This window comes from Gigantopelta aegis, chromosome 2, assembly GCF_016097555.1.
Source record: "Gigantopelta aegis isolate Gae_Host chromosome 2, Gae_host_genome, whole genome shotgun sequence".
NCBI classification, from domain to species: domain Eukaryota; kingdom Metazoa; phylum Mollusca; class Gastropoda; order Neomphalida; family Peltospiridae; genus Gigantopelta; species Gigantopelta aegis.
This window is the reverse complement of record NC_054700.1, coordinates 50,496,260-50,523,809: the sequence shown is the minus strand read 5'-3', so window position 1 is coordinate 50,523,809 and position 27,550 is coordinate 50,496,260. Positions and strand designations below refer to the sequence as shown.

Genomic DNA, 27,550 nt, shown 5'->3' with positions numbered 1-27,550 from the left:
CAGAAATCAGTCCTAGACCGTGCATCAAGTAAGTCATTTAAATATGCCAAAGTATTTTTGCTTGTTTTTAATATTTTTGATTGACCTCTTGAATGTGATTAACTAACACCACAATATATTCCAAGAAACTATTCTTTACCCACCAGAACATTGAATTTGATCATTTATTTGTCAAAATCAGCAATGGAGTTCACGATACCACTATATGTGTACAAAAATGTTTTTGACAAAATCAATGCCACCTTGAAAATGGTGGTCAAATTGGATTTGTGAGCAAGATGTGTATTTTAAATAGTAAACACTGAGCCAACTTTGTACCAAATTTCAGGTTAGGATCCCATAACGTGATGTAGGTCTATGTCACTTGGAAAATATTCTCTCCACGTAAATATACTATTACATGTATATACATAGCTCAGTACGGCTACATACATGTATTAGTAATCTAATGTGTTTTATTCCTAAAAGGGGACTTGTCAAGGTGTGCAGAATCACTACTAATTTGCTTCGTTCCTAAATGTAAAAATATCAAAGAGTATATTTGCAGATTTGTTCACAAAACATTTATTCCATTGCACTACCAGACCCAGTCTCCCACTTCCTAACTGGTTGTTTTCAAATAATCTAAGGGGGTGGGGTCAAAGTGTATGGAACCATGGTCGTTTTCAAGTTAATTTGTCTGTCCGCTGCTAGTTTGATATAGTAAACTAGTCCGACTGGCAGTGCAAGAAGGATGAAATCTCCAGTAAAGGATCTCCCTAGGAGTGGTTGTCCTCCTATAGACTAAACACTAGATAGAGATGCAAGAAGGATGAAATCTCATGTAAAGGATCTCCCTAGGAGTGGCTGTCCTCCTATAGACAAGACACTAGATAGAGATTCAAGAAGGATGAAATCTCCAGTAAAGGATCTCCCTAGGAGTGGTTGTCCTTCTATAGACGAGACACTAGATAGAGATTCAAGAAGGATGAAATCTCCAGTAAAGGATCTCCCTAGGAGTGGTTGTCCTTCTATAGACGAGACACTAGATAGAGATTCAAGAAGGATGAAATCTCCAGTAAAGGATCTCCCTAGGAGTGGCTGTCCTCCTATAGACGAGACACTAGATAGAGATGCAAGAAGGATGAAATCTCCAGTAAAGGATCTCCTCGGGAGTGGTTGTCCTTCTATAGACGAGACACTAGATAGAGATTCAAGAAGGATGAAATCTCCAGTAAAGGATCTCCATAGGAGTGGTTGTCCTTCTATAGACGAGACACTAGATAGAGATTCAAGAAGGATGAAATCTCCAGTAAAGGATCTCCCTAGGAGTGGTTGTCCTTCTATAGACGAGACACTAGATAGAGATTCAAGAAGGATAAAATTTCCAGTATAGATCTCCTTGGGAGTGGCAGTCCTATAGATGAGGCACTAGATACAGATTCAAGAAGGATGAAATCCCCAGTACAGGATCTCCCTGGGAGTGGCAGTCCTATAGATGAGGCATTAGATGGAGTAACAACCACTATTTTTGCCAAATGCCCATTTAACTCTGCAATGTATTACGGTTTTAAATGTGTGTATTTGCAAATATTGTTCACAAAATATTTACCTCAACACATTACAGCATGCAGACTCCTACAGCAGAATTGTAGTCGTTTCAATCTAGTTTGCTTTATTCCATTTATGGGGATTGGTTCAAGTTTGTGCATGTGGTAATTTTGACGTCAATTTGTAACATTCATAAAATTGGTAGGAGTTAACGTGCATATATTTGCAGACACTATTCATGAAAACCGGCCTCGGTGGTGTCGCGGTCAGGCCATCGGTCAACAGGCTGGTAGGTACTGGGTTCGGATCCCAGTCGAGGCAGGGGATGTTTAATCCAGATACTGACACCAAACCCTGAGTGAGTGCTCCGCAAGGCTCAATGGGTAGGTGTAAACCACTTGCACCGACCAGTGATCCATAACTGGTTCAATAAAGGCCATGGTTTGTGCTATCCTGCCTGTGGGAAGTGCAAATAAAAAGATCCCTTGCTGATAATCGGAAAGAGTAGCCCATGAAGTGGTGACAGTGGGTTTCCTCTCAAAATCTGTGTGGTCCTTAACCATATGTTTGACGCCATATAACTGTAAATAAAATGTGTTGAGTGCGTCGTTATATAAAAACATTTCTTTCTTTCTTTCTATTCACAAAACGTATACCACAATCCACCACGGAACATGGACTTCCCATTGCGGATGCGGAACTTTTTTAACGTGCCCATATCCCTGAGGTTCAGGCACGCCCACCCTGGACTTAGTCTCTGACTTCGCCAGTGACCAATTCCGGGACAGGAGGGCTCCCCATTGCGACATTGTGGTCGGTTTCAACCTAATTGAATTTATTTTTAAACTGCGAAATGTCAGTGTGTTTATCCTTGCATATATTGTTCTAGCTCTGGATGAGCAAAATATTTCGCCAAATTATCTTTAAAAATGCTAAATTACAGTTATTTTCCAACAAAATACCAATTACTACATGAAATTTGTTCACCAAATTATCTTTAAAACTGCTAAATTACAGTTATTTTCCAACAAAATACCAATTACTACATGAAATTTGTTCACCAAATTATATTTAAAAATGCTAAATTACAGTTATTTTCCAACAAAATACCAATTAGTACATGAAATTTGTTCGCCAAATTAAAATAAAATTTCCCAATTGTTCCTAACAATTGGCAATTGACGAATTTGGTGAGTGACAGAGCTAACCCTTACAAGTTCACAAAACACCTTATTCCAAAGTTCACAAAACACCTTATTCCACTACAGGTCACAGTCTCTTACTAAGGAATCTTGGTCGTTTTGAACCCAGTTAGCTTTATTTCTAAACGAGGAATTATGGTCGTGTTCAAGCTAATTTGTATAATTTCTAAACAGGTAACTTTTAAAATATATTTGTTTACAAAACATACATCTCATTCCACAACGAGCTGCAGTCTTTTCAATTTGTAAAATAGTAGTCAGTTTGAACCTAATTTGGTTTAATATGTGTGGGAAATTGTTATCGTCTGGAAACCAATGTGTTTTATTCCGGGTATTGTCTACTGTGATGGAGAAAGTTATATGCCCATGCCCCTAAGCCCCCTCCATCCATCCATCCCCACCCCATCGCGATTGTTCGCAGATTGTATCGATTATACATTGATAACAGTAGATCGCACAAAACATTGTGACGTTTGAGATATGTACATATATGTTGTATTTTTATTGTGCAGTTGATGAGCTGTAACAGCTCAAAGTTAAATAAAGAATTGAAGGAATGTTGTGGGGTGGGGGGGTATCATGGGATATAATACAAAATGTTTGTAACAGTTACGTAAGGGTTTTCTTCTTTTTCTTGTGTTTTTCTTCTTCTTTTAAACAAAAACATTGTCGTATTTTTACTTATAAAGTAATCTTCCTTACAAATGTTTTTGGGTTTTTTCTGTCTAGTATTTATCACCAAAGAAACGAAACTTAAAGGGATGTTGTTGCAATTTTTAAGATGTTATCGACTAAAAGAGACTTTTTAACGATTATAATTACATATAAAATATATTTTACTGCATAATATATTAGTGGCTGTATATTAAACGTGTTTCTGATCATTCTAATATTTGTACTAGGTTAAATTTCATTTTATTTCCTAAAATATGTTGTGCATTACGTAATTAATGAACAGCTCCTAAAGTTGATTCATTTGTAATAGTTAAATAAATACAATAGTTCAAGTTTCTTATGTTGATAACTCATATGACCTAATATGGACTCTGGTTTTTTTTTTTTTATAAAACCCATTCTTTTCATAAGTATTTTGACTCAATCTAGGATGTGCAGATTCTGATTCATGGGCGTTCTGGATTCACAATGAACCAGAGCATATCGTCACTTTGACGTCAACGTGAACAGTACAATGAAACTTGTTTTCGAACCTAGTCAGGACCATAGCTAGGATGTTTTGTTGGGATGGGTTGGGATGGGTTGGGATGGCGGGGGGGGGGGGGGGGGGCAACGGAGTAGTTAATAGTCTAAAACTCCTTAAACGGTTAAGAAGAAAATTTTCTTTAAGTTTCTATAATTGTTTTCCGGATATTTTTTTTCTTTTGTACATACGAAATTATAGGGAGGTAGAATCCGTTTGGGGCTACTACAAACATTAGAACAACAAACATTTTGTTTATATAGACAATGCAGTCGCGGATCTATGGTTTTTTAACAGAGGGGGCCCAAACCTAGTTGTAGTTTTTGAAAATAGGATTTAAAGGTCCTTGATAGGTGGACCGGATAGCCTCGACCAGAAGCAGTCAGGGCCTTTATAAGGCCCTGTGGGCAACCTAGGGAGACACCACAGCATCGTAGAGGTCTAAAGTTAACGAGCTACTCTCGATTCACTAATATCAAAACCTATATTAGCTCGGCCATTTACCTTTCGACCGACCGTTCAAAATTGCGCCAAATTCCCTCAATCAAAATTGCGCACCCTTTTCTGTTTGGCATTTAACTGCTCCATTCAAATTCCATAGCACCACCACCACCCCCACCCGCCTGCTACCGATTTGATCGGGCTGCTGGTGCTCCCTTGCACCTGCCAGTGCAGGCGGTCCCTCCTCTCCCCTCCCCCCACCTTTTCTGTCATGCGCTACAACAGCTTGTTCTGAATGTGCACGTAAAACCCTATGACATGATATAACCCTATGACAAGGATAAGTTTGTATTTTTTGTGTATTCTGTAATATATATTGTTTGACCAAAAATAGGGTGGGGGTGGACCCTTGGTCCACCGCCTGGATCCACGCCTGTAATGATATTTTAAGTAATGTATTTTATGTAATTATCGTCAGACTTCTTTGGTCGGAAACATGCTTACAATGGCAGCAAAGTCATGCTATATGGAATGGTACCTTGGCTTGCGATGATCACTCACGACAGTCCCTTTAAACCACGTGTGTAATAATGATACACGTGCATGAAACTGTGGACAGACCTGGCACTGGTTAGTATATATGGATGTATGAATATCTATATATTGTATGTATGTCGAGGTTGACTGTTACATACATAGATATTAACCACTGGCGCAAGGGATAATTAAATCCTTTATGACCTCACAAATTGTCCCATGCCGTTGCTAGGACTTGAACCTGTGGCCCCGAATCAATCTGATTAAATTAGCTCTACTGGTCTCACCAGTAGATCTAACAGCATTGCGTGGACTCTCATGTCCAGGTGACATTTCATCTATAAATAAAAACAATTTAAATATCGACCAATTACAAATTGTATTTGCATATGAAGCAAATTTGCACATAAGTAAATACACTTTTGCATGATCTAAGGACTAGGTGCAAATTTACTTCTGTAGTAATTTTACTTATGCCAGCAAATCCGTTCGTATGACGTATATATATACTAACATGAGTATTTTTACATATGTGAGTAAATATACTAACATGAGTAAACTGGTGCATAAGTTTGGGGTTTAAGACTACAAGTCAAAAATTACAAAATGTTTGACATCCAGTGAATTTATCTTCGAAATCGAACGACATAGTCCTTTAGTTTGATAATTAAAGTGTTCATTCATGACACTGCATTTACTTTTGGATGAGTAGTATTCCTACAAATGCCTATAGTAAGAAACCCGACGCATGCTGTTTTGAACAAGGATATCTTAAAATTCTTTCTTTCTACCTTTTTTCTTTTACTTCTTATATAGGCCTATTGTATGAGCCGTTTTCACTTGTTACCAACATATGTAACATATTATGTATATTGAAATTGCATTATAAAGCAAAACGTCTGTTGTGTCACATTTAGGAAACTGCAAGTTGGTGCAGTAGGCCTAATTGGTCGTTGAAATTGGCCTTTTTCAATATCAAGTAACGCTCTAGGTCAATAGGCCTATTCACACATGAGCAAGGTAGAAAGAGGGACATTTAAGGTTGATAATTAAATAATACTGATAATTTTATTTACAAAACCAAAATGCAAATAAACAAACAAACATTCCAAGTGGTTTGTCATACACGAACGCTACATGACAAGGTACAAAACGTCAGAAGCAGTGAGTGACTATTAACAAGGAAGTTACTACTCGAAACGAAGTCACGAACTTGTCGAAGCGGTGACAATAGTGGTGAATAATGCCAAGGTGATCGGATCGGTGCGCATGTGGTGACCTCATAAACCCAATCACAATACCTGGGCATGTCGGAGACATTTTTTCACGGTCTATTTTTAGCAGCAGGCCTCCCCTCCCATATATATCCTACTAAACCACAAGAAAGCATTACATGAGTCGAACAGAAGTGTAAATACTATTTAAAAAAGACAGTACTGACAGACGTTTGTAAACATGGACAGACCACCTTTGGGAGATGTTGAAGATTTGGCGACGTTAGCGAAGCTGGATGAGCAGATTTTACTGAAGGAATTAAAAGAGCGATACAAACAGAACAAAATATACGTGAGTACCTGTACTGTATTGTAGTGTACACATCGATCATATACGGGTGGCAGAATATGGGACAGTTTTGTTTTCTGTGATAAACAAATATAGTTCTGATATAAATGAACATCTTGCCATATTTATTCTTATTTGCTTGCAGTTTTTCTTTTTTTTCTTTTTTTTCTTTCTTTTCTTTCTTTCTTTTCTTTCTTTCTTTTTTTTTAAACTTAAAGGACATTGAAGAATGGTTCATTACAGGAAGAGAGAAACAGTTGCTGATCTGTTCTGATGCTTATATTAAAAATATACTCAAGATTATATAAAAATACATTTTAAATACAGGTTATTTTGTTACATGTTTATGAGATAAAACTGATGAGTGGCAAAATTAAACATAATTTTAGACATGTGGTTGCATAATACAGGTTAGTTCTATACTAAATTAGTAGAATAATAACATGACCACTATAGGCAGGTAGTTACATAATGCAAGTTAGTTCTTTATTAAATTGGTTGAATAATAACATGATCCCTATATGCAGGTGACTTGATAATACAGGTTAGTTCTATATTAAAGTTTTTGGTTTAATAATAACATGGTCCCTATATGCAGGTGACATAATAATACAGGTTAGATACATATTTAACTGGATGAATAATAACATGATTCCTTTAGGCAGGTGGCTGTATAATATACGTTAGTTCCATATCAAATTGTTTGTTTGAATAATAACATCTCTATAGGCAGGTGACTTCAAAATACAGGTTAGATACAAATTGCAGGTGGCTGCATAATACAGGTTAGTTCAATATTAAACTTGCTGAATAACATGATCATTATAAGCAGGTGGCTGTATAATACAAGTTAGTTTTTTATTAAATTGGTTGAATAATAACATGATCTCTATAGGCAGGTGGCTGTATAAGACAAGTTAGTTGTATATCAAATTAGTAGAATAATAACATGATCCCCATAGCAGGTGACGTGATAATACAGGTTAGTTCTATATTAAAAGTCTTTGGTTGAATAATAACATAGTCCCCATAGGCAGGTGACTTCATAGTACAGGTTAGATACATTGTACATATTGCAGATGGCTGCATAATACAGGTTAGTTGTATATTAAACTGTTGCTGAATAACATGATCACTATAGGCAGGTGGCTGCATAATACAAGTTAGTGCTTTATTAAATGGGTTGAATAATAACATGATTCCTATAGACAGGTGGCTGTTTAATACAGGTTAGTTGTATATTAAATGATGTAGGTGAATAACACAATGGACATTTGCTGGTTACAGATTGCTTCATAATATGGGTCCATTTCATAAATGTCACTCTAAGACTATATGTGTTAAAATTACCTAATGTCTGACATCCAGTAGTCGATGATTAATAAATCAATGTGCTCTAGTGGTGTTGTTAAACAAAACAAACTTTTAACTTTTTCTCTGTTCCACTGGCATACCCAGGAATTTATATTTGGGGAGGGGGGAAATACACATTATGTATGTATGATTTGATAAATTTAATATTTAAAAAAAAAGTTGTTTGTACATGTATGTGGTAGTAGGGGCGAGATGTACAGCCCAGTGGTAAAGTGCTTGCTTGATGCGCGGTTGGTCTAGGATCGATTCCCATCGGTGGGCCCATTGGGCTGTTTCTCACTTCAGCCAGTGCACCACGACTGGTATATCAAAGGCCGTGGTATGTACTACCCTGTCTGTGGGATGGTGCATATAAAAGATCCCTTGCTGCTAATCGAAAAGAGTAGCCCGTGAAGTGGCGACAGCGGGTTTCCTCCCTCAATATCTGTGTGGTCCTTAACCATATGTCTGATGCCATATAATTGTAATTAAAATGTGTTGAGTGTGTGGTTAAATAAAACCATTTCCTTGTATATGTGGTAGTCTTCCCAGAGTATATACTCCACAGTCTTGGCTTTCTGCTTTGTCATCTTAACACAACGTTAAAGGCCATATGAAGTGTTTAAACAGCAGGGCCTTCTTGTTCAGTACATGGTCGTGTGTATACTCTTACATTCAGGATATTAAGTGGTGGCGGTTTTACAAGTCAACTCAACTGACTTTTCCTGTTTGTAGTACGTCGTTATCCAGGTATTGTTTGATCTGATGTTCCCTAAGGCAATACTTATAGTCACTGTGTTGTTTTCTCTAGCTCAAACACATGAGAGTTATTGCAGTGCACATATCCTTATTGTTTTGTAGCCAGGAATTTTGTATACACACACTACCTGAATACTTGTATCTACAAGGAAAACAAAACAAAAAAGCTAATTAATTTACTAGAACTAGTATCGTCAAAAATAATTTTAAAAATCCACCCCCAACAGTGTTCGAGATTAAACATTTTGGCCAGTATCCCAGTTGGGTACTAACATTTCAAAATCTGGTATCCCACCTGAGAATTTAGTATTATATGGCATCCCGGTTGGATACTGGGTTCTTGAAGTCTGGTATCCCCGGGATATCGAGATACCGTTAATCTCGAACACTGCCCAACAAAATTAATTACGGTTCAGTATATATTTTCATCATCTTTCTTTAAATGTGGTAAAAAAAAAAAAAAAAGCTTCTTTTAGAGATTTTGACATTGTGGCATGTTCTCAAACTTTAATAAGTTAAGGAAGGAAGTAATTGTTTTATTTAACGATGCATTCAACACATTTTATTTATGGTTATATTGTGTCAGACATATGGTTAAGGACCACACCGATATTGAGAGAGGAAACCCGCTGTCGCCACTTCATGGGCTACTCTTTTTGATTAGCAGCAAGGGATCTTTCATATAATGCACCATCCCACAGACAGGATAGCACATACCATGACCTTTGATATACCAGTCATGGTGCACTGGCTGGAGCGAGAAATAATAAGTTGGAGAGAAAAAAATTATAAGTATACAAGTTTGTTTTGTTTAACAACACCACTGGAGCACATTGAGTAATTACTCATTGGTTATTGGATGTCAAACATATGGTCATTTTGACTCGTAGTCATCAGTGGAAACACGCTACATTTTTCCCAATGCAGCAAAGGATCTTTTATATGCACTTTCCCACAGACAGGAAAGCACATATCATGGCCTTTGACCAGTTGTGGCGCACTGATTGAAACAAGAAAAAAACCAATCAGTTGAATAGATCCATCGAGGTGGTTCGATCCTGCGATGTAAGCACCTCAAGTGAGCACTCAAACGACTGAGCTAAATCACTTGCCTTCATTAAACAAAGACCAACTTTAATAAATAGGCTACATTGTAGCCACCTACAAATACTTGAATAAAAAAGTCTCCTTCTTTTAAACAATTCAGGCCTTTTCGAAGGCCAACAGAGTGTGGACACTCTATAAGCACCCCCACCCCCACCCTCATTAGAACAGTGGCCACTTGTTATTCAACATACAACACAATACCGTGTGGAAAAGTTCTTTGACATCAGTGCTTTACAAGTAACTTGAAACTACGCTATTCAGCACAGGACTAAGGAAGTCCTTATTATAATTCACACTGTAAGAAAGAATTTAAAAAAACAGTACAACCTTTTCACTCTGGTACACACTGAGCAGTATGCCTCGTATATGTTGTCATACATTAAACAGTGCAGGCTTTAAAAATCTGTCAAGTGAAGGCTGTACAAATAATTCCAATGTCAACAGAACAAAATGATATATGAAATGTGTTCCATATGCACCAACAGATAGAAAGTATGACCTACTTTATTAATATGACCTTACTAGCTGTATGGGAAAAAAAATAAAATTAAAATGAAATTTTACAAAATGTTAGAGCATTTAGAAACTACTTTTTTATTTTTTTTAAGATTCTCAGAGAAAATTTAGAACTGGGGTGGAGCACAAATACATGTATAAATAATAATGGTGGTAATATTATGCAAACATGTATGCAAAGACCTCAAAATGGTGTGTCAGTTCTTTTAGAGTGGACATTAAGGCCATACACAGTGAAAGTCCTCTAAATTGGACATCCTCGGGTCCAAGTAAAAAAAATCCGGTTTTAAGAGGTATCCGGATTATAAAGGTTCTCTTCTGCACAGAATTTTAAAAAGGGACCATGAAAAACGTCTAGTTTTGAGGGAATTCCGGTTTACAGAGGGTCTGGTTTTGAGAGGTTTCACTGTACATTGTTTATTCTGTGTTTTACAACCCACTTGATGTGAAATTCGTCAATTTAATTTCCATGAAAGTCTTAAAGACTAGCATGTATTATCTGTATGGTAATCTTCCACAAAAATATCCAGCTGCATTGTCATTTTATTACATGTTCTCCACTAAACAAATAAAAACAATAAATGCATTGCAGTCATCTATACTAGCTGCTACAAACATGATGTTTTGGATCACTTAAATTTTAAAAATAATTGTTTAGTTGTTGTTTTTTGGGGGGATGAGTGCACTTACAGCACCCTCCCCTTGATCAGTCCCCGTCAATGGACCCACTGGGCTATTTCTCATTCCAGTGATTGCACCACGACGGGTAGATCAAAGGCTGTGGTATGTGCTCTCCTGTCTTTGGGATGGTGCAGATAAAAGATCGCTTGCTATACTAATGTAAAAAAATGTAGCTGGTTTCCTCTCTAAGACTATAAGGGGCGGGACGTAGCCCAATAGTAAAGCACTCGCTTGATGCACAGTCGATTTAGGATCGATTCCTGTCGGTGGCCTCATTGGGCTATTTCTCGTTCCAGCCAGTGCCTTACAACTGGTATAACAAAGGCTGTGGTATGTACTATCCTGTCTGGGATGATGTATATAAAATATCCCTTGCTGCTAATTGAAAAGAGTAGCCCATGAAGTGGTGACAGCAGGTTTCCTCACTATATATCTGTGTGATCCTTAACCATATGTCTGACACCATATAACCATAAATAAAATGTGTTGAGTGCGTCATTAAATAAAACATTTCCTTCCTTCCTCTAAGACTATATGTCAAAATTACCAAATGTTTGACATCCAATAGCAGATGATTAATAAATCAATGTGCTCTAGTGGTGTCATTAAACAAAACAAACTTTTCGACTGATCTCATAGTAAGCTCTATTTATCATCAGGGCTATAAAGATCTACCTCTCAAAAAATTTGCTAAATACGAATTTTGAAAACAACTAACAAATTTTATTTTATTTTGGCAAGTTAATTTCATATAGTTTTATATATTTTGTTAGAAAATAGCTACCTGCAATTTTGTAAGCATTATAGTTTGGGAGTTTGGGTCAAAATTGGCAAAATTTTCTGATGAATATTTGGCCCAGACAGCTACAAGTTCTACCAGCCCAAATCAAAACCTAATATTAATTATTTACATCTGTGGCGTAGCATCAATATTACATATATTTCAATGTAACGCATTAAACAAACATGACAAATATGATAGTATCATTTACATGTATTTATTATAAAATGGTCAAATAAAGAAGTTACTTTTTCAGCCATATTTGTCTGTTTGTGTAAAATAACAGTTTATTTACTGAATGGATAAGAGAAAAAGATTCCACATTATGCAGTCATGTGGAATAGAGAAAGTACATGTGTACACCCTCAGTGGTGGAAATTTCGACTCTGTGACTTGGCAAGCCTCTACCTGGGTTGAAATTTCCTCTACTTCATGTGTACTTTTTCTGTCCCACATAACCACATATGATGGAGTATTTTCTTCAATCTAGGGACAGGACGTAGCTCAGTGGTAAAACACTTGCTTGATGCACAGTCGGTCTTAAGATCGATCCCTGTTGGTGGCCCCATTGGGCTATTTCTAATTCCAGCCATTGCACCACGACTGGTATATCAGTAGCCATATTATGTGCTATCCTGTCTGTGGGATGGTGCATATAAAAGATCCCTTCCTACTAATACAGAAATATAGCAGGTTTCCTCTCTAAGACTATATGTCAAAATTACCAAATGTTTGATATCCAGTGGCCTATGATTAATAAATCAGTGTGCTCTAGTGGTGTTGTTAAACAAAACATTTCTCAATCTATATCCCACCACAATCAGACTCTCAGTGCTAATCTTCTTCCTGCATGGTCCAATACAGACTGACCTGCTCAAGTGGACACCTCTGTTATTCAACCACCTTTCTTAAGAGATCACCTTTAGTTATTTCATATATATTCGCTACCATTCAGTAACAGTAGCAAGCAACCATCAATTATATGATTTTGGCTATAGGTTAATGCACGTTTGTCTGTATTTTTCTAAGGATATGTGTGATCCTGTTTGTCAGTCATAGACTGTGTAACGCACTGTATCTAGAGCTGACAGGTTACTTCTTGTGTAAGTGGGGCATACATATGTACCTGTGTAATATAATATCTGTTGCAGATGTTATAGAAATTTAAAATATTTCACTAGCCCGCCAGACCAGAACCAACTAAAATTTAATAGATGGCCAGACTTTCTGTTAGTCTGTCAGCCTATAGAATACATTATTGTTTAACAATATTATAATATACTCGGTCTTCACTTCAAATTATATATATATATATATATATTATATATGTTTTTTACTTTTTTTTAATGACAAAAATATTAAGGATGCTTGTTAAGTGATCAACATCATGTAGCAAACAAAACCCAAACCTTGACTGACAAATCAATAAAAAATTTAATACTCTGGTAAATACATTTCTTTTATATAGATTTACAAACTTCAAGTGATATCCCGAAAGTATTTAACAGAACAATCTATTCAGAACACACCATTCAATACCGAGGATTCAATGCAAAAACAAAATATATATATAACAAATTAAATTAGTCAGTCAGAAAAAGACAGATCTCCCGTCGGACTGGTAGTCTGTCAGAATTTTTACTCAGATTTGGCGACTAGGCGAGTACTTTCTGCAAGGCCTGTGCTGTTAAGAAAGGTGTTTACAGATATTGTGAAATGGAGCCATCTTTTTTTTTTTTAAATCTATAATCTCAAGAATGTCTGAGTCATGAAAGTCACCCTGACTCGGGTTGTATCGAGATGTAATGAGGCTGTTTCTCGTTCCATCCAGTGCACCACGACTGGTATATCGAAGGCCATGATATGTACTACCCTGTCTGTGGGATGGTGCATATAAAAGATCCCTTGCTGCTAATCGAAAAGAGTAGTCCATGAAGTGGCGACAGCGGGTTTCCTCTCTCAATATCTGTGTGGTCCTTAACCATATGTCCGATGCCATATAAACGTAAATAAAATGTATTGAGTGCATCGTTAAATAAAACATTTCTTTCTTTCTTTCTTTGTACAAATTAAGCCACTGTTAGCTACATTAAAAATAATAAAAATATTTTCAGAAAATATGGCCAAGTATGTCTCTTACATTACAGGAGATAATGAATTGAATAGAAAAGCAACTTAGAAGTTTTGTTTAGTTTGTTATATGCAGAAGGGTATATCAGTGTGTGAATATGTTGTATAAAAATATCTACATGCAGTGTAACTCCTCTAAACCGGACACCTTCGGGACCAAGTAAAAAGTCTGGTTTTAAGAGGTATCGGTTTTAGAGAGGTTCTCTTCTGTACAGATATTTAAAAAGGGACCATGAAAAATGTCCGGTTTTGAGGGAATTCTGGTTTACTGAGGGTCCGGTTTTGAGAGGTTTCATTGTATTAAAAAACAATTCACAGAATCACTATTTCTCTGTGTTCACTGAAGTACAATTACTAACTCTAGATAGTAACACCAGGTTATTTAAAATTGTCATTTGTCATTTGGTTTTTTAAAACATCATTCCTGGCTTCCTGGGGCAGTTATTTGTAACAGGGTATCTGTGAATAAATGTTTTTGTTTACTATAATTATTATTTAATGACATTGATGTAAACAAAATTGTGGGGAGTAATTCATGCCCCCCCCCCCCCCCCCAACTTAGATTATGGGGAACTATTTAAAGGGACTGTGCTGAGTTTGCAGCCATTAATTGTAAGATGTTTGCAATAACAGAGCCTTGTTGTTGACCACTATTTCATACTAAATACATTTTCTTCTTTACCATACCAGTGTCTGTATATTGAATGTGTTTGTGGTCTATACTAATGTTTGTAGCACTCAGATCTTACTGTAATTTGTGATATATATTTTTTCATACATACAAAATTATTGGGAGGTAAAACCCACTTTGGGCTATACTGCAAGTATTATGACAACAAGAAACACCTTGTTAATGTAGACATTGGCATTTTAAATAAAAAATTTTATTTAAATTGTATGTTACATCATGGAAAAGGCTCTATTGGTCGGAAACATTTTACAATGGTTGTAAACTCAGAACTGTCTCTTTAGGATAAAATTATTACCATGTTGACACCATACAAAACTTACCGTACTCTTGTTGACATAGTCTCTGGTGAGTGATGAAAAGCAAGAGTGATAGGTTCCCTTCAATGGCGAGGTATGATTTAATAATAATATTAATTTTCTCAAGTGATAAAATATATAATTAAAGAGACATTCCTGAGTTTGCTGCAATTTTTAAGATGTTATCAACTAGCACAGAGACGTTTTAATGATTGTAATTACATATCAAATATATGTTTCTGCATAAAATATTAGTGGCTGTATATTAAACGTGTTTTTGATTGTTCAAATATTTGTACTAGGTTAAATTTCATTTTATTTCCTAAAATAAATTGTTTTTGTATGTACAAAATTATTTGAAGACAAAATCCAGTTTGGGCTTCTTACAAATATTAAGATGACCAGAAATGCATTGAATATACAGACACTGATATTCTAAAGAAGAAAATATATTTAATATGTAAGTTTAATCGTAGAACTATTTTATTAGTTGAAAACATCTTACAACGTAGCAAACTCAGGAATGTCCCTTTAATATTAGTATTAACTTGTAATCATATATAGTCAATTTTAGTATCATATTTGAACTGTGTCAGTAAATGGTAATATTGATGCATAGGCCAAATGTAGAAGAAATTTGTTTGCACAAACCTTTAAAAAAATATCATTCTGACCTAACTGTGATTATATATAGACAGGCATGATTCCAATACTGAAAACTCTTAAAGTCTTGATTCTACAAATGAAAGCTGGTAAAGTAATTTTTACCACTGGGCTACGTCCGGCCCCTTCTACAAATGAAAGCTGGTAAAGTAATTTTTACCACTGGGCTACGTCCGGCCCCTTCTACAAATGAAAGCTGGTAAAGTAATTTTTACCACTGGGCTACGTCCGGCCCCTTCTACAAATGAAAGCTGGTAAAGTAATTTTTACCACTGGGCTACGTCCGGCCCCTTCTACAAATGAAAGCTGGTAAAGTAATTTTTACCACTGGGCTACGTCCGGCCCCTTCTACAAATGAAAGCTGGTAAAGTAATTTTTACCACTGGGCTACGTCCGGCCCCTTCTACAAATGAAAGCTGGTAAAGTAATTTTTACCACTGGGCTACGTCCGGCCCCTTCTACAAATGAAAGCTGGTAAAGTAATTTTTACCACTGGGCTACGTCCGGCCCCTTCTACAAATGAAAGCTGGTAAAGTAATTTTTACCACTGGGCTACGTCCGGCCCCTTCTACAAATGAAAGCTGGTAAAGTAATTTTTACCACTGGGCTACGTCCGGCCCCTTCTACAAATGAAAGCTGGTAAAGTAATTTTTACCACTGGGCTACGTCCGGCCCCTTCTACAAATGAAAGCTGGTAAAGTAATTTTTACCACTGGGCTACGTCCGGCCCCTTCTACAAATGAAAGCTGGTAAAGTAATTTTTACCACTGGGCTACGTCCGGCCCCTTCTACAAATGAAAGCTGGTAAAGTAATTTTTACCACTGGGCTACGTCCGGCCCCTTCTACAAATGAAAGCTAGTAAAGTAATTTTTACTCAGCCTGAAAACTAAAGAGCCATGCAGATAATGCAGACAATTTTTTGACATAATTTGAATTTCTGTTTACAATATATTCTGTTCTGTCTTTCAGACCTATGTTGGCGACATTCTGATCGCTGTGAACCCTTTTCAGGATCTCCAGATTTATGGGAAAAATGTAAGTATAACTTAGCAAAGAGGATACATGTTAACAGGGCTTCACTAGCCATGGGATCAGTGATTTAAAAAAAAAATACTAGCCACAATTTAAAATTCACTAGCCCTACTTTACTTTAAGTTAATACAATTTTACTAAATAATAATAATAATCAGATATGTCACCTAAAGAGGGAGATAGAGCTTAAACACACTAACATTGGGAGTTGGGGTGGGTAAGGATATTCATATTTACAAAATAGACTTAACTGCAAGATTTGATCTCCTTTTTTTTCACTAGCCGTCGGGCATGGCAATAGTAATTATTTACTAGCCATGGGAGTGGGGCTACCATAATCTAGAAGCCCTGTGTTAATAAACTAACGTTACCTTTAAGTGTACAAACTTGCAAAAATAAAATTGAGACCATGTATTCAAATCCATTTTGCTTTTTCCAAACAATATATTTCAAAACAAATGACCAGTCACATTGTTAGTTTTCTTCAGTTTTTTAGACTTTGTTATTTGGAACAATTCAACAGAGAATGGGTTTTGTGCAAGCCACTCTTAGCAGCTACATTAAAAATAATACAACTATTTTCTGAAAATATGGCCGAGTATATGTCTCTAGCGATATTTAACCTTGGTTCCATTTAATAAAAAAAAAAGAGAAGATTTCATCAGGAAGTGTTGATAAAAAGGAAGCTTATTAAGTTACTATCCTTAAAACTAGTTTAGTTGGGTTTTTGTTTTCTTCTTTTTTGGTGTTGTAATGTGTTTAAAACAACAAGTATGTGTGTATATGATTGCATTTCATAGAATTAACCTTTTTTTTAATAATGGATAACATAACTTTAAATTATTTCATATTTTTCAAAGCAACAGTAGTGGGGTAGCTAAGCAAGAAATTTTGCACTTTTAAACAAAAGCATGAAATTTGGTACAAACTTGCATTGACACATACATGTACTGATTTGTTTTATGATCTGCTACCCACCTGACGGTGAATCCCTAGTGGCCATTACTGAGGTCATTAAGTGTAAATATTCTATAAAAGTTCAGCAACAAATCTCGCATATAGACATGTAGCTTGGCAAAATCATGAAATGGCACACACAAACACCTGGCCTGGTGTCAAGGCAACCCCATATAAATTGTTTGTGTGTACGTCTAGTTTTAAAGTTTTATAAGCATGGAACAGGATGTCCTGGGACTTTTTATTAGAACTTCATGATTGAGCTCATTAAGAGCAAATATTGTATCACAGTTCATATCAACCAAGAAGACATTCAAACAATCCCATCACCTTTTTGCAATGAACTGGTATTTTTATATATTATTTGCACAAAAAGGATGAGGAATTATATATACATACATGTGTACAGTCAGACCCTGTTACAACAACCGTCGTTACTACATTTACACCATCCGACCACAAATTGTCGGGAACAAACGTACATCAGTGTTATTCTGTTCATTACACCAGAATTCACACCTTCCGACACCGACATCTGAAAACACCTCTTTACAACGACATTACATAATCATAGATACCGTAGCACGTTGGCAGTACACACACAGCCACTTAGAATCCTTGATCTCATAGTGAGCCGACTGTGTCACATGCTGTCCAAGCTGCCAATGTTTGCGAAATCTGTAGACATGTATTGCTTTTGCAAATAATCCTTTAGTTAACCAATTAAAGGATTAACTTCGAACAATAAAATCTTCTATTTTAATGATATTTTGTAAATGAAACAGGTACCAAATGGAGATGTCTTTAACCAAGCAGTGATTAGATTGACGGTGAATGCGCCTTGTTTAATATATTTAATGATGTTTTTTAAAAACATATTTAATGTATGTACATGTATTTGTTGTTTTTAATAATAATTGCAATGCATTAATTATTTAAATGCTATTCAGTCATCAGTTAATATTAATTAGTATTTTTTGTTAAGTTATTTTGGCAGTGGAGATAACTCATGACAATTCGATAACACCGGCAATTTCGATATAATGACAAAGTGACCCAGGGTACTAGGTTTACACCCCATTAACGGCTCCCACCCACAAAATGTTTTAACAGCTCAATGAGTAGGTGTATGCATAACCATGACACCAGCATCTCTCTCACTAACCACTAACCTAGAGAGAGACAGCCCAGCACACCAAGGTATGTGTCCAGGACAGCATGCTTGAACATTAATTGGATGTAAGCAATTATAGTAAATTAAAATGAAAAATATAGCCTAGATAGCTGAGACATGTGTCCACGATGGTGTACCTGAATGTTAAACCCATGAAAATTAATACTAAATTTAGTTAATCTACAACCAGTAACACATTTCGATAAAGTTACAATTCAGTGAAACATGAGTCTGTGGCTTTGAAATGGTGAAATACCCTCTAAAAATAGACTAAAACTCGACTCCATAAATGTTACTTCTCAGACGCATTTGCGTTTTTAAAAATATGAGAAATGCATTTTGTGATGTTAAAAACACCAGGATGAACAAAAACACTTCAAATGTATAGAAATTTATTATCTAAACCATAAAATTTAAGTAAAGTATGATTTCAGTTATCAAAAAAAGAAAGAAATGTTTTATTTAACGACGCACTCAACACATTTTATTTACGGTTATATGGCGTCAGACATATGGTTAAGGACCACACAGATTTTGAGAGGAAACCCGCTGTTGCCACTTCATGGGCTACTCTTTCCGATTAGCAGCAAGGGATCTTTTATTTGTGCTTCCCACAGGCCACAAACCATGGCCTTTGTTGATCCAGTTATGGATCACTGGTCGGTGCAAGTGGTTTACACCTACCATTTGAGCCTTGCGGAGCACTCACTCAGGGTTTGGAGTCGGTATCTGGATTAAAAATCCCATGCCTCGGCTGGGATCCGAACCCAGTACCTACCAACCTGTTGACCGATGGCCTAACCACGATGCCACCAAGGCCGGTAATTTCAGTTATCAAAAACGGATATAATAGTAAAAAATATGCCTTAGTGTTTAAAAACTAGGGTATGTCCCTTTAATTTGATATAAGTATCAAAATAAGTAGAAATGAATAAATGAATTCTTGTTTTGTATTTCTTTTGTTGAACTACTTTGATAAGATTGTGTGTGTGTGTGTGTGTGTGTGTGTGTGTGTGTGTGTGTGTGTGTGTGTGTGTGTGTGTATATATACTGAAATTAATTGAAAACACACCATTCAGGTTTGAAGTTGTAAAAAAGTATAAAAGAAAACAAACAATAACATTTAATTGATTTTGTATAACTGGATTATATTCCGATAGGCAATAAATAAATCAAAAATTGTATCAGGGCTAGAGCTATTGTATGGTAGCCATTAAACACATGCAAGGATTTAGATCTCACTAATTTGGGCACAACGGGGACTTTTGTCTTTTCTGATTGCAGGAAGGTTGTTTTAGTTAGTACTGTTATTAACAGCATGCTGTTGAGTTATTAATATTCAGAAATGCATTTCAAGTCGACTTTGATGCAGTCTAAAACCCGGGCCTAATTCACAAAGCTCTCTTAGGCTCTGCTAGACAACAAAGCATCCACTCTGCAAGTCTTTTTGCATTACACTGCGAGATCGCAAAGTTGCGAGATCACAAACTTGTGAGAGTTTAGTGAATTAGGTCCCTGCACGTGTGATAGCCGTTGCTTAACAACAGAAAATGTTTTCAATGATGTTCCGTATATCAATATTCTTGACTCTTTACCAAATGTCTCCAGGAATCTGCCAAGTACCACAAGTCTAAGAAGAGTTCACTGCCGCCACACATCTTCGCCATCGCCGATGCATCGTACCATGCGATGCTGGGCCTCATGGGACATCTCCCCTGCAACCAGTGCATCCTCATCAGCGGGGAGAGTGGCGCGGGCAAGACGGAGAGCACGAAGCTCATCATCAAACAGCTCGTTGACCTGTGTCACGGCAACACACAGTTGGAGCAGCAGATACTGCAGGTAACACGGTGGATCAATTTATTATTTAATATCAGCTTGTTCCTTTAGTACATTCAATTGTCTGTCTGTCTGTCTGACAGACTGACAGACTGACTGATGGACTGACTGACTGACTGACTGGCTTTGTCTATCTGTCACACATGGTTTTTCAGACTTTTTTCCACACAAAGCCTCAAGATATTGATTAGAAATTTTGTGTCTGGCTTTATCATGTACAGTTACAGATCAAATTGACTTTCATGGTGACAGAGTTATGGCCCTTAAATTTAGGAAATATGAAAATGTCTTGGGACCAGTAGAGGAAATGTATTGCTTTATAGCAGTACTCACATATTGCTTGTTTATATTTGTCCTAATGTTTTTAGAAACAAAATTATTTTTGACAGAATTATGGTAGGCCCATTGGGCCATTTTTCATTCCAGCCAATGCACCATAAGTGGGATATATCAAAGGCTGTGGTATGTGCTGTCCTATTTGTGGGAAGGTGCATATGAAAGATCTCTTGTTACTAATGGAAAAATGTAGCTGGTTTCATCTCAATATTTGACATCCAATAACCGATGATTAATAAATCAATGTGCTCTAGTGGTGTCGTTAAACAAAACAAACTTTAACTTTTACATATCCATGTGAGAGAATATCTGTTGTAGATAATTTGCATCTCTAACATATGATGGAGATAATTTTTGAGACTTGTGGCTGTTTGATTCACGGTCATGACCTGTTCGCCACAGTCCAATGAAATAAGCATGTTCAAAATTGATTGGTCTGTGACGTATACAGTAAGTTACCCTGAAACCGACTGCTCTGTGACACATAAGTTAACTGAAAGCGCAAGTGCCGTAAATATGTTTTAGTTGGAAAGAGACATTTAAGTTAATTTTAAACCTGTTTTTTGAGGATGTGTAACAGTAAAAAATAGAATACTACTTGGAATTCTTGTCTATTATATATCATTTATCTAGTGCACCACAACTGGTATATCAAGGCCATGGTATGTGCTGTCCTCTCTGTGTGAAAGTACATATAAAATGCTAATGGAAATATGTAGTGGGTTTCCACTCAAGCCTTATTAAAGGCTGTGGTATGTGCTATCCTCTCTGTGGGATGGTGCATATAAAAGATTCCTTACTACTAATGGGAAAATGTTGCAGATTTCCTCTCTAAGACTTATGAATGAATGTTTAACGACACCCCAGCACAATTTGGATATTGGCTATGTCAGAATTACCAAATGTTTGACATCCAATAGCCAATGATTAATAAATCAATGTGTTGTAGTGGTGGTGGTAAACAAAACAAACTTTTGAGACTTGTGGCTGTTTGATCCACTGTGATGATTTGGTCGCCACAGTCATACCATCCAATGAAATTAGCATATTCAAAAATTGAGTTGGAAAAGACATTTAAATTTGTTTTAAACTTGGTTTTTGAATATGTAAGAAATAAAATACTCAATTCTTATTTATTAGATACCATTTATCTAGTGCCCCACAACTGGTATATCAAAAAGCCATGGTATGTGCTGTCCTGAGTTGGAAAGTATATATAAAAGATTCTTTGCTGGTAATGGAAAATTTCCACAGATGACTGTTTCATAATTACCAAATGTTTGACATCCAATAGCTCATGATTAATCAATCAGATGTGCTCTAGTGTTGTTGTTAAACAAAACAAACTTGAATCAAATAGTGTACTAATAAACAAAGATTCAGTTAGGTAGTTGAAACTGTATTATATTTGTGTTTTTCGTCCTGTAGGTGAACCCTGGACATCCAACAGCCGATGATTAATAAAACAATATGCTCTAGTGGTGTCGTTAAACAAAACACACTTTTAAACTTTTGTAGGTGAACCCACTGCTGGAGGCATTTGGTAATGCTCAGACGAACATGAATGACAATTCCAGTCGGTTTGGAAAATACATCCAACTCAAGTTTCAGCAAGACCAAGGTAGGCGTACTACTATTTTTTGTAAAAACATTGGTTATGATTACACGAATCTTTTTTAAAATATGTGATATTGTTTATGTGACACTGATAGAATAATTATAATGGCTTATCATGGATGGAAGGATGGATGGATGAATAAATAGAAGGATGGATGGATGAGTGGATGGATGAATAAATAGTTGGATCGATGGACGGATGAATCGATGGATGGATGGATGGGTTAACTTTTTGTTGGATGGGTGTGTGGGTATTTGGATTGATGGATGGAAGGCAGGATGAATTTATGGATGGATGGATGGTTGGTTGGTTGATTGGTTGGATGATCGAATATATGGATGGATGGATGGTTGGATGATTGGTTGAATGGTTAGATGGAAGGTTGGTTGGTTGGTTGGTTGGATGATCAGATATATAGATGAATGGATGGATGGTCGGATGATTGGATGATTGGATGGATGGATGGGTGGATGGATAGATAGATGGGTGGGTGGGATTTGGGTGGGTTTTTGGTGGGTGGGTGGGTACTGATGGATCAATGGAATGAAAAACATATATTCAGGATGTTTTGTAGTACCTTTACATGGTGAAGGAAATGTTTTATTTAATGAAGCATGCACTCAACACATTTTATTTACAGTTATATGGCGTCAGGTATATGGTTAAGGACCACACAGATATTGAGGGAGGAAACCCGCTGTCGCCACTTTATGGGCTTCTCTTTCCGATTAGCAGCAAGGGATCTTTTATATGCACCATCCCACATACAGGATAGCACATACCATGGCCTTTAATATACCAGTCATGGTGTACTGGCTGGAATGAGAAATAGCCCAATGGGCCCACTGACAGGGATCGATTCCTGACCAACTGCGCATTAAGTGGGCGCTTTACCACTGAGCCACGTCCCACCCACCCCTTTACATGGTGAATGGTCATATTTAATATTAAATCGCTTTAAAGTGAAATGTTAACTTTAACCACTGTTAATTTGCAGTTATGGGGGCAAAGATCTCCGAGTATTTGTTGGAAAAGTCTCGCGTGGTGCGGCAGAATGAAGGGGAGGAGAACTTCCACATTTTCAGCTACCTGTTCGCTGGATTGACACAGGAAAGCAGTCAGCTGTTTGGTCTTGGAGACCCACACAAATACAGGTAAGTCAAGAGTCGTTCAGGTGCATATTTAATTAAAGAAAAGGAGGGTAAGGGTCCACATTTTCAGCTATCTGCCAGTTTGACACAAAGAAGCAATCTGCAGTCTGGTCTTAGAGACCCACACAAATACAGGTAAGACAAAACCATTAGACCTGTTACTTATTTGCTGCAAAAGTCGTATGAAAAACATTGTTTTTAAGTTGCCGTGGGAGACATATTCTTATATTTGAGCCCTGAGGATTTGAAAGTTTTATAAGCATGGGCCAAGGAAAGAGCATTGGCTCATCTCAGATCTTTTACTGGAGAGAGAGGTAACAAATTACAGCAAAGTATCTTGAAAATAGTTTGTATTAGGTCCGAATTCAGCTTTTTATCAGCTTGTGTTATAAAAACAAAGCATACAGAAAAACGAGAGAGAGAGAGAGAGAGAGAGAGAGAGAGAGAGAGAGAGAGAGAGAGAGAGAGAGAGAGAGAGAGAGAGAGAGAGAGAGAGAGAGAGAGAGAGAGTGAGAGACAGAGTGAGACAGAGAGAGAGTGAGAGTGAGAGTGAGAGTGAGAGTGAGAGAGAGAGAGAGAGAGAGAGAGAGAGAGAGAGAGAGTGAGAGTGAGAGTGAGAGTGAGAGTGAGAGTGAGAGTGAGAGAGAGAGAGAGAGAGAGAGAGAGAGAGAGTGAGAGTGAGAGTGAGGCAGAGTGAGTGAGTTAGTGAGAGAGAGTGAGTGAGTGAGTGAGTGAGTGAGTGAGTGAGTGAGTGAGTGAGTGAGTGTGTGAGTGTGTGAGTGTGAGTGTGAGTGTGTGTGTGTGCACAATGTACATTAAGATCTGATCTCAGTCATGTGGAATAGATTTACTGTTTTATCAACAAAATTAACCGACACTCGTGTATCGTATTTGTATTTTGACCAGGTATTTCTCCAGTGGCATCAGCTCATTCAAGAAGAAGCTCCCCGAGTTACAGCAGCAGTATGATCAGCTCCTAAACGCGATGGACTTGGTTGGCTTCACAGATGAGGTTAGTCGTATTACACTAACAGAAAGTCTGTTAAAGTTTGTTGTGTTTAACGACACCACTAGAGCACATTGATTTTATTAATCATTGACTATTGGATGTTAAACATTTGGTAATTTTAACATATAGTCTTAGAGAGAAAATCTGCTACACTTTTCCATTAATAGCAAGGGATCTTTTATATGCACTTTCCCACAAACAGGATAGCACATACCACACAGCCTTTGACCAGTTGTGGTACACTGGCTGGAACAAGAAAAACCCCAATCAGTTGAATGGATCCACTGACATGGTTCGATCCTGCGACACAAGCACCTCAAGTGAGCACTCATCCGACTGAGAAACATTTAACATTTAAGTATTGTCTCGTACTAAGGGGCGGGATCTAGCTCTGTTGGAAGATCGCTCACCTGAGGTGTTTTTAATCCAGGCAGTGCACCATGACTGGTGTAACAAAGGCTGTGGTATGTGCTATCCTGTCTATGGGATGGTGCATGTAAAAGATCTCTTGTTGCTAATCGAAAAGAGTAGCACATGAAGTGACAACAGTGGGTTTCTTCTCTCAATATCTGTGTGGTCCTTAACCATATGTCCAACGCCATATAACCATAAATAAAATGTGTTGAGTGCATAGCTAAATAAAATATTTCCTTATTTATTTCCTGAGGTGTTGCATCATAGGATCAAAACACCTCAGTGGACAAATTCTCTGATTGAAGTGTTTCTCTGTCCAAGCCAGTGCTGCACAACTGGTATATCAAAGGTCATGATATATGCTGTCCTGTCTGGGGATGTTAAACATTTCATAATTTTGACATTTAGTCTTCAAGAGGAAATCTGCTACAGTTTTCCATTAGTAGCAAGGGATCTTTTATATAGGCACCATCCCATAGACAGGACAACACATACCATGGCCTTTGATATACCAGTTGTGATGCACTGGCTGGAACGAGAAATAGCCCAATGACTCATAGTCATCAGAGAAAACCTTCTACATTTTACCGTTAATAGCAAGGGATTTTTTATATGAACTTTCCCACAGACAAAAAATAAATCCCGCCCCCTTTTTTAAGCAAATAAATCTTATTATGTCGGTTGAGTGGTCTCTTAAAGTGCTTGCATCACAGGATCGAACCACCTCGGTGGATCACTTCAGCTGATTTTTTTTCTTGTTCCAACCAGTGCACCACAACTGGACAAAGGCTGTGGTATGTGCTTTCCTGTCCATGGGAAAGTGCATATAAAATATCCCTTGCTGCATTAGAAAAAAATGTAGCGTGTTTCCTCTGATGACTATGAGTCAGAATTACCAAATGTTTGACATCCAATAGCCAATGATTAATTAATCAATCAATGTGTTCCAGTGGTGTCATTAAACAAAACAAACTTTACCTATTCTTATTACAAACTAGCCAGAATCCTTATTTGCATTTCTGTTGGTGTGCAGTATATATCAAAGATGAGATATATATTGGGGTTTCAGGGGGCGGGATGTAGCGCAGTAGCATTCACTTGATGTGCAGTCAGTCTAGGATCGATCCCTGTTGGTGGGCTCATTGGGCTATTTCTCATTCCAGCCGGTGCCGTTGGTGGGCCCATTGGGCTATTTCTCACTCCATCCAGTGCACCACGACTGGTACATCAAAGGCCATGGTATGTGCTATCCTGTCTGGGATGGTGCATATAAAAGATCCCCTGCTGCTAATCGAAAAGAGTAGCCCATGAAGTAGTGACAGTGGGTTTTATCCCTCAATAACTGTGTGGTCCTTAACCATATGTCTGACGCCATATAACCGTAAATAAAATGTATTGAGTTCGTTGTTAAATAAAACATTTCCTTCCTTCCTTCCAGCTGGTGCACCATGACTGGTATATCAAAGGCAGTGGTATGTGCTATCCTGTCTCATGGTGCATATAAAAGATCCAATGCTACTAATGGGAAAATGTAGAGGGTTTCATCTCTAAGACTCTATGTCAAAATTACCAAATGTTTGATGTCTAAAAGTCAATGATTAATAAAAATCAATGTGCTCTAGTGGTGTTTAACAAAACAGTTAAAAAATAAAGCTATTCTTATTACAAACTAGCCATAACCGTTATTTGCATTTCGTTTGGTGTTAAAGATGGGATTATATATTTAGGGTTTCAAGCTTAGCCAAGTCATCTGTTGTCTGCCATTCATGTATGTATATATACTAAATATTTGCACGTTCATTTTAGGAACAAGGAAATGTGTTCAGTATAATTGCAAGTGTCCTTCACCTTGGCAATGTGACCTTTGACACCAATGAGCATGACGGAGCAGCAGTGACCAATCCCAATGGTCCGGTGAAGATGATGTCGGTGAGGCCAAGATATTTGTGATTTGATTCTCAGCATTATTCAATAGTGTAACATGCAACTTTTAGACAATTATCAAGATCCATGTATCTGATTATTGAACAAATTTGTAAGCCATTTATGGGTTATACCAAATATTTTCTAGACAACCCATTTCATTTTGCTTCTTCGTCTTTCTTCTTCTCCGAACACTCATGAGCGAATGTACTTTGAGCTGCGGTTAGGCACCTCCCTACAAATAGCTTTAACTGTCTTCAGCAATGATCTATGTTAGTCTACAGCTCAGGTGATCCTACCAGAAGTTGAAGATTTTAGTGGTATAGCCCTCCCATTTATATTTGTGCCAAATTTTTAGAGGCCTTTCATGGACTATTTGCTGTATGTTGTAGCGTCTGCTGTCCATCGACAGTGAAGAGGTACAAGCTTGTCTGACATCCATGGTCATTGTCACCAGCGGAGAATATGTCAAAAAACTGTATTCCATAGAACAAGCTAATGGTAAGATTGAAATTGTATTATTTACATTGAGACTCATTGAATAACTAATAATATATTGTATATTCTATAGAAAATGTTGATCGATGGTAAGATTAAAAACTATATTGTTTGAAATATAATTTAATAATGATACTAATTAAATCAGTA

General features: G+C 37.0%; 1 protein-coding gene across 1 annotated transcript in view; it reads left to right on the top strand.

Annotated features, from left to right (window-relative positions):
- The first annotated feature begins 6,184 nt into the window (after positions 1 to 6,184).
- The window catches only part of LOC121386712 (myosin-IIIb-like), a 52,119-nt gene continuing 30,753 nt past the window's right edge, over positions 6,185 to 27,550 (top strand). Inside the window, exons 1-8 of the mRNA XM_041517709.1 lie at positions 6,185 to 6,474; positions 16,419 to 16,484; positions 20,221 to 20,454; positions 22,306 to 22,408; positions 23,403 to 23,559; positions 24,463 to 24,568; positions 26,786 to 26,908; positions 27,295 to 27,403. Of these exons, the coding sequence (XP_041373643.1) occupies positions 6,364 to 6,474; positions 16,419 to 16,484; positions 20,221 to 20,454; positions 22,306 to 22,408; positions 23,403 to 23,559; positions 24,463 to 24,568; positions 26,786 to 26,908; positions 27,295 to 27,403 (1,009 nt within the window). The 5' untranslated portion in view covers positions 6,185 to 6,363. The remainder of the gene's footprint in view (positions 6,475 to 16,418; positions 16,485 to 20,220; positions 20,455 to 22,305; positions 22,409 to 23,402; positions 23,560 to 24,462; positions 24,569 to 26,785; positions 26,909 to 27,294; positions 27,404 to 27,550) is intronic.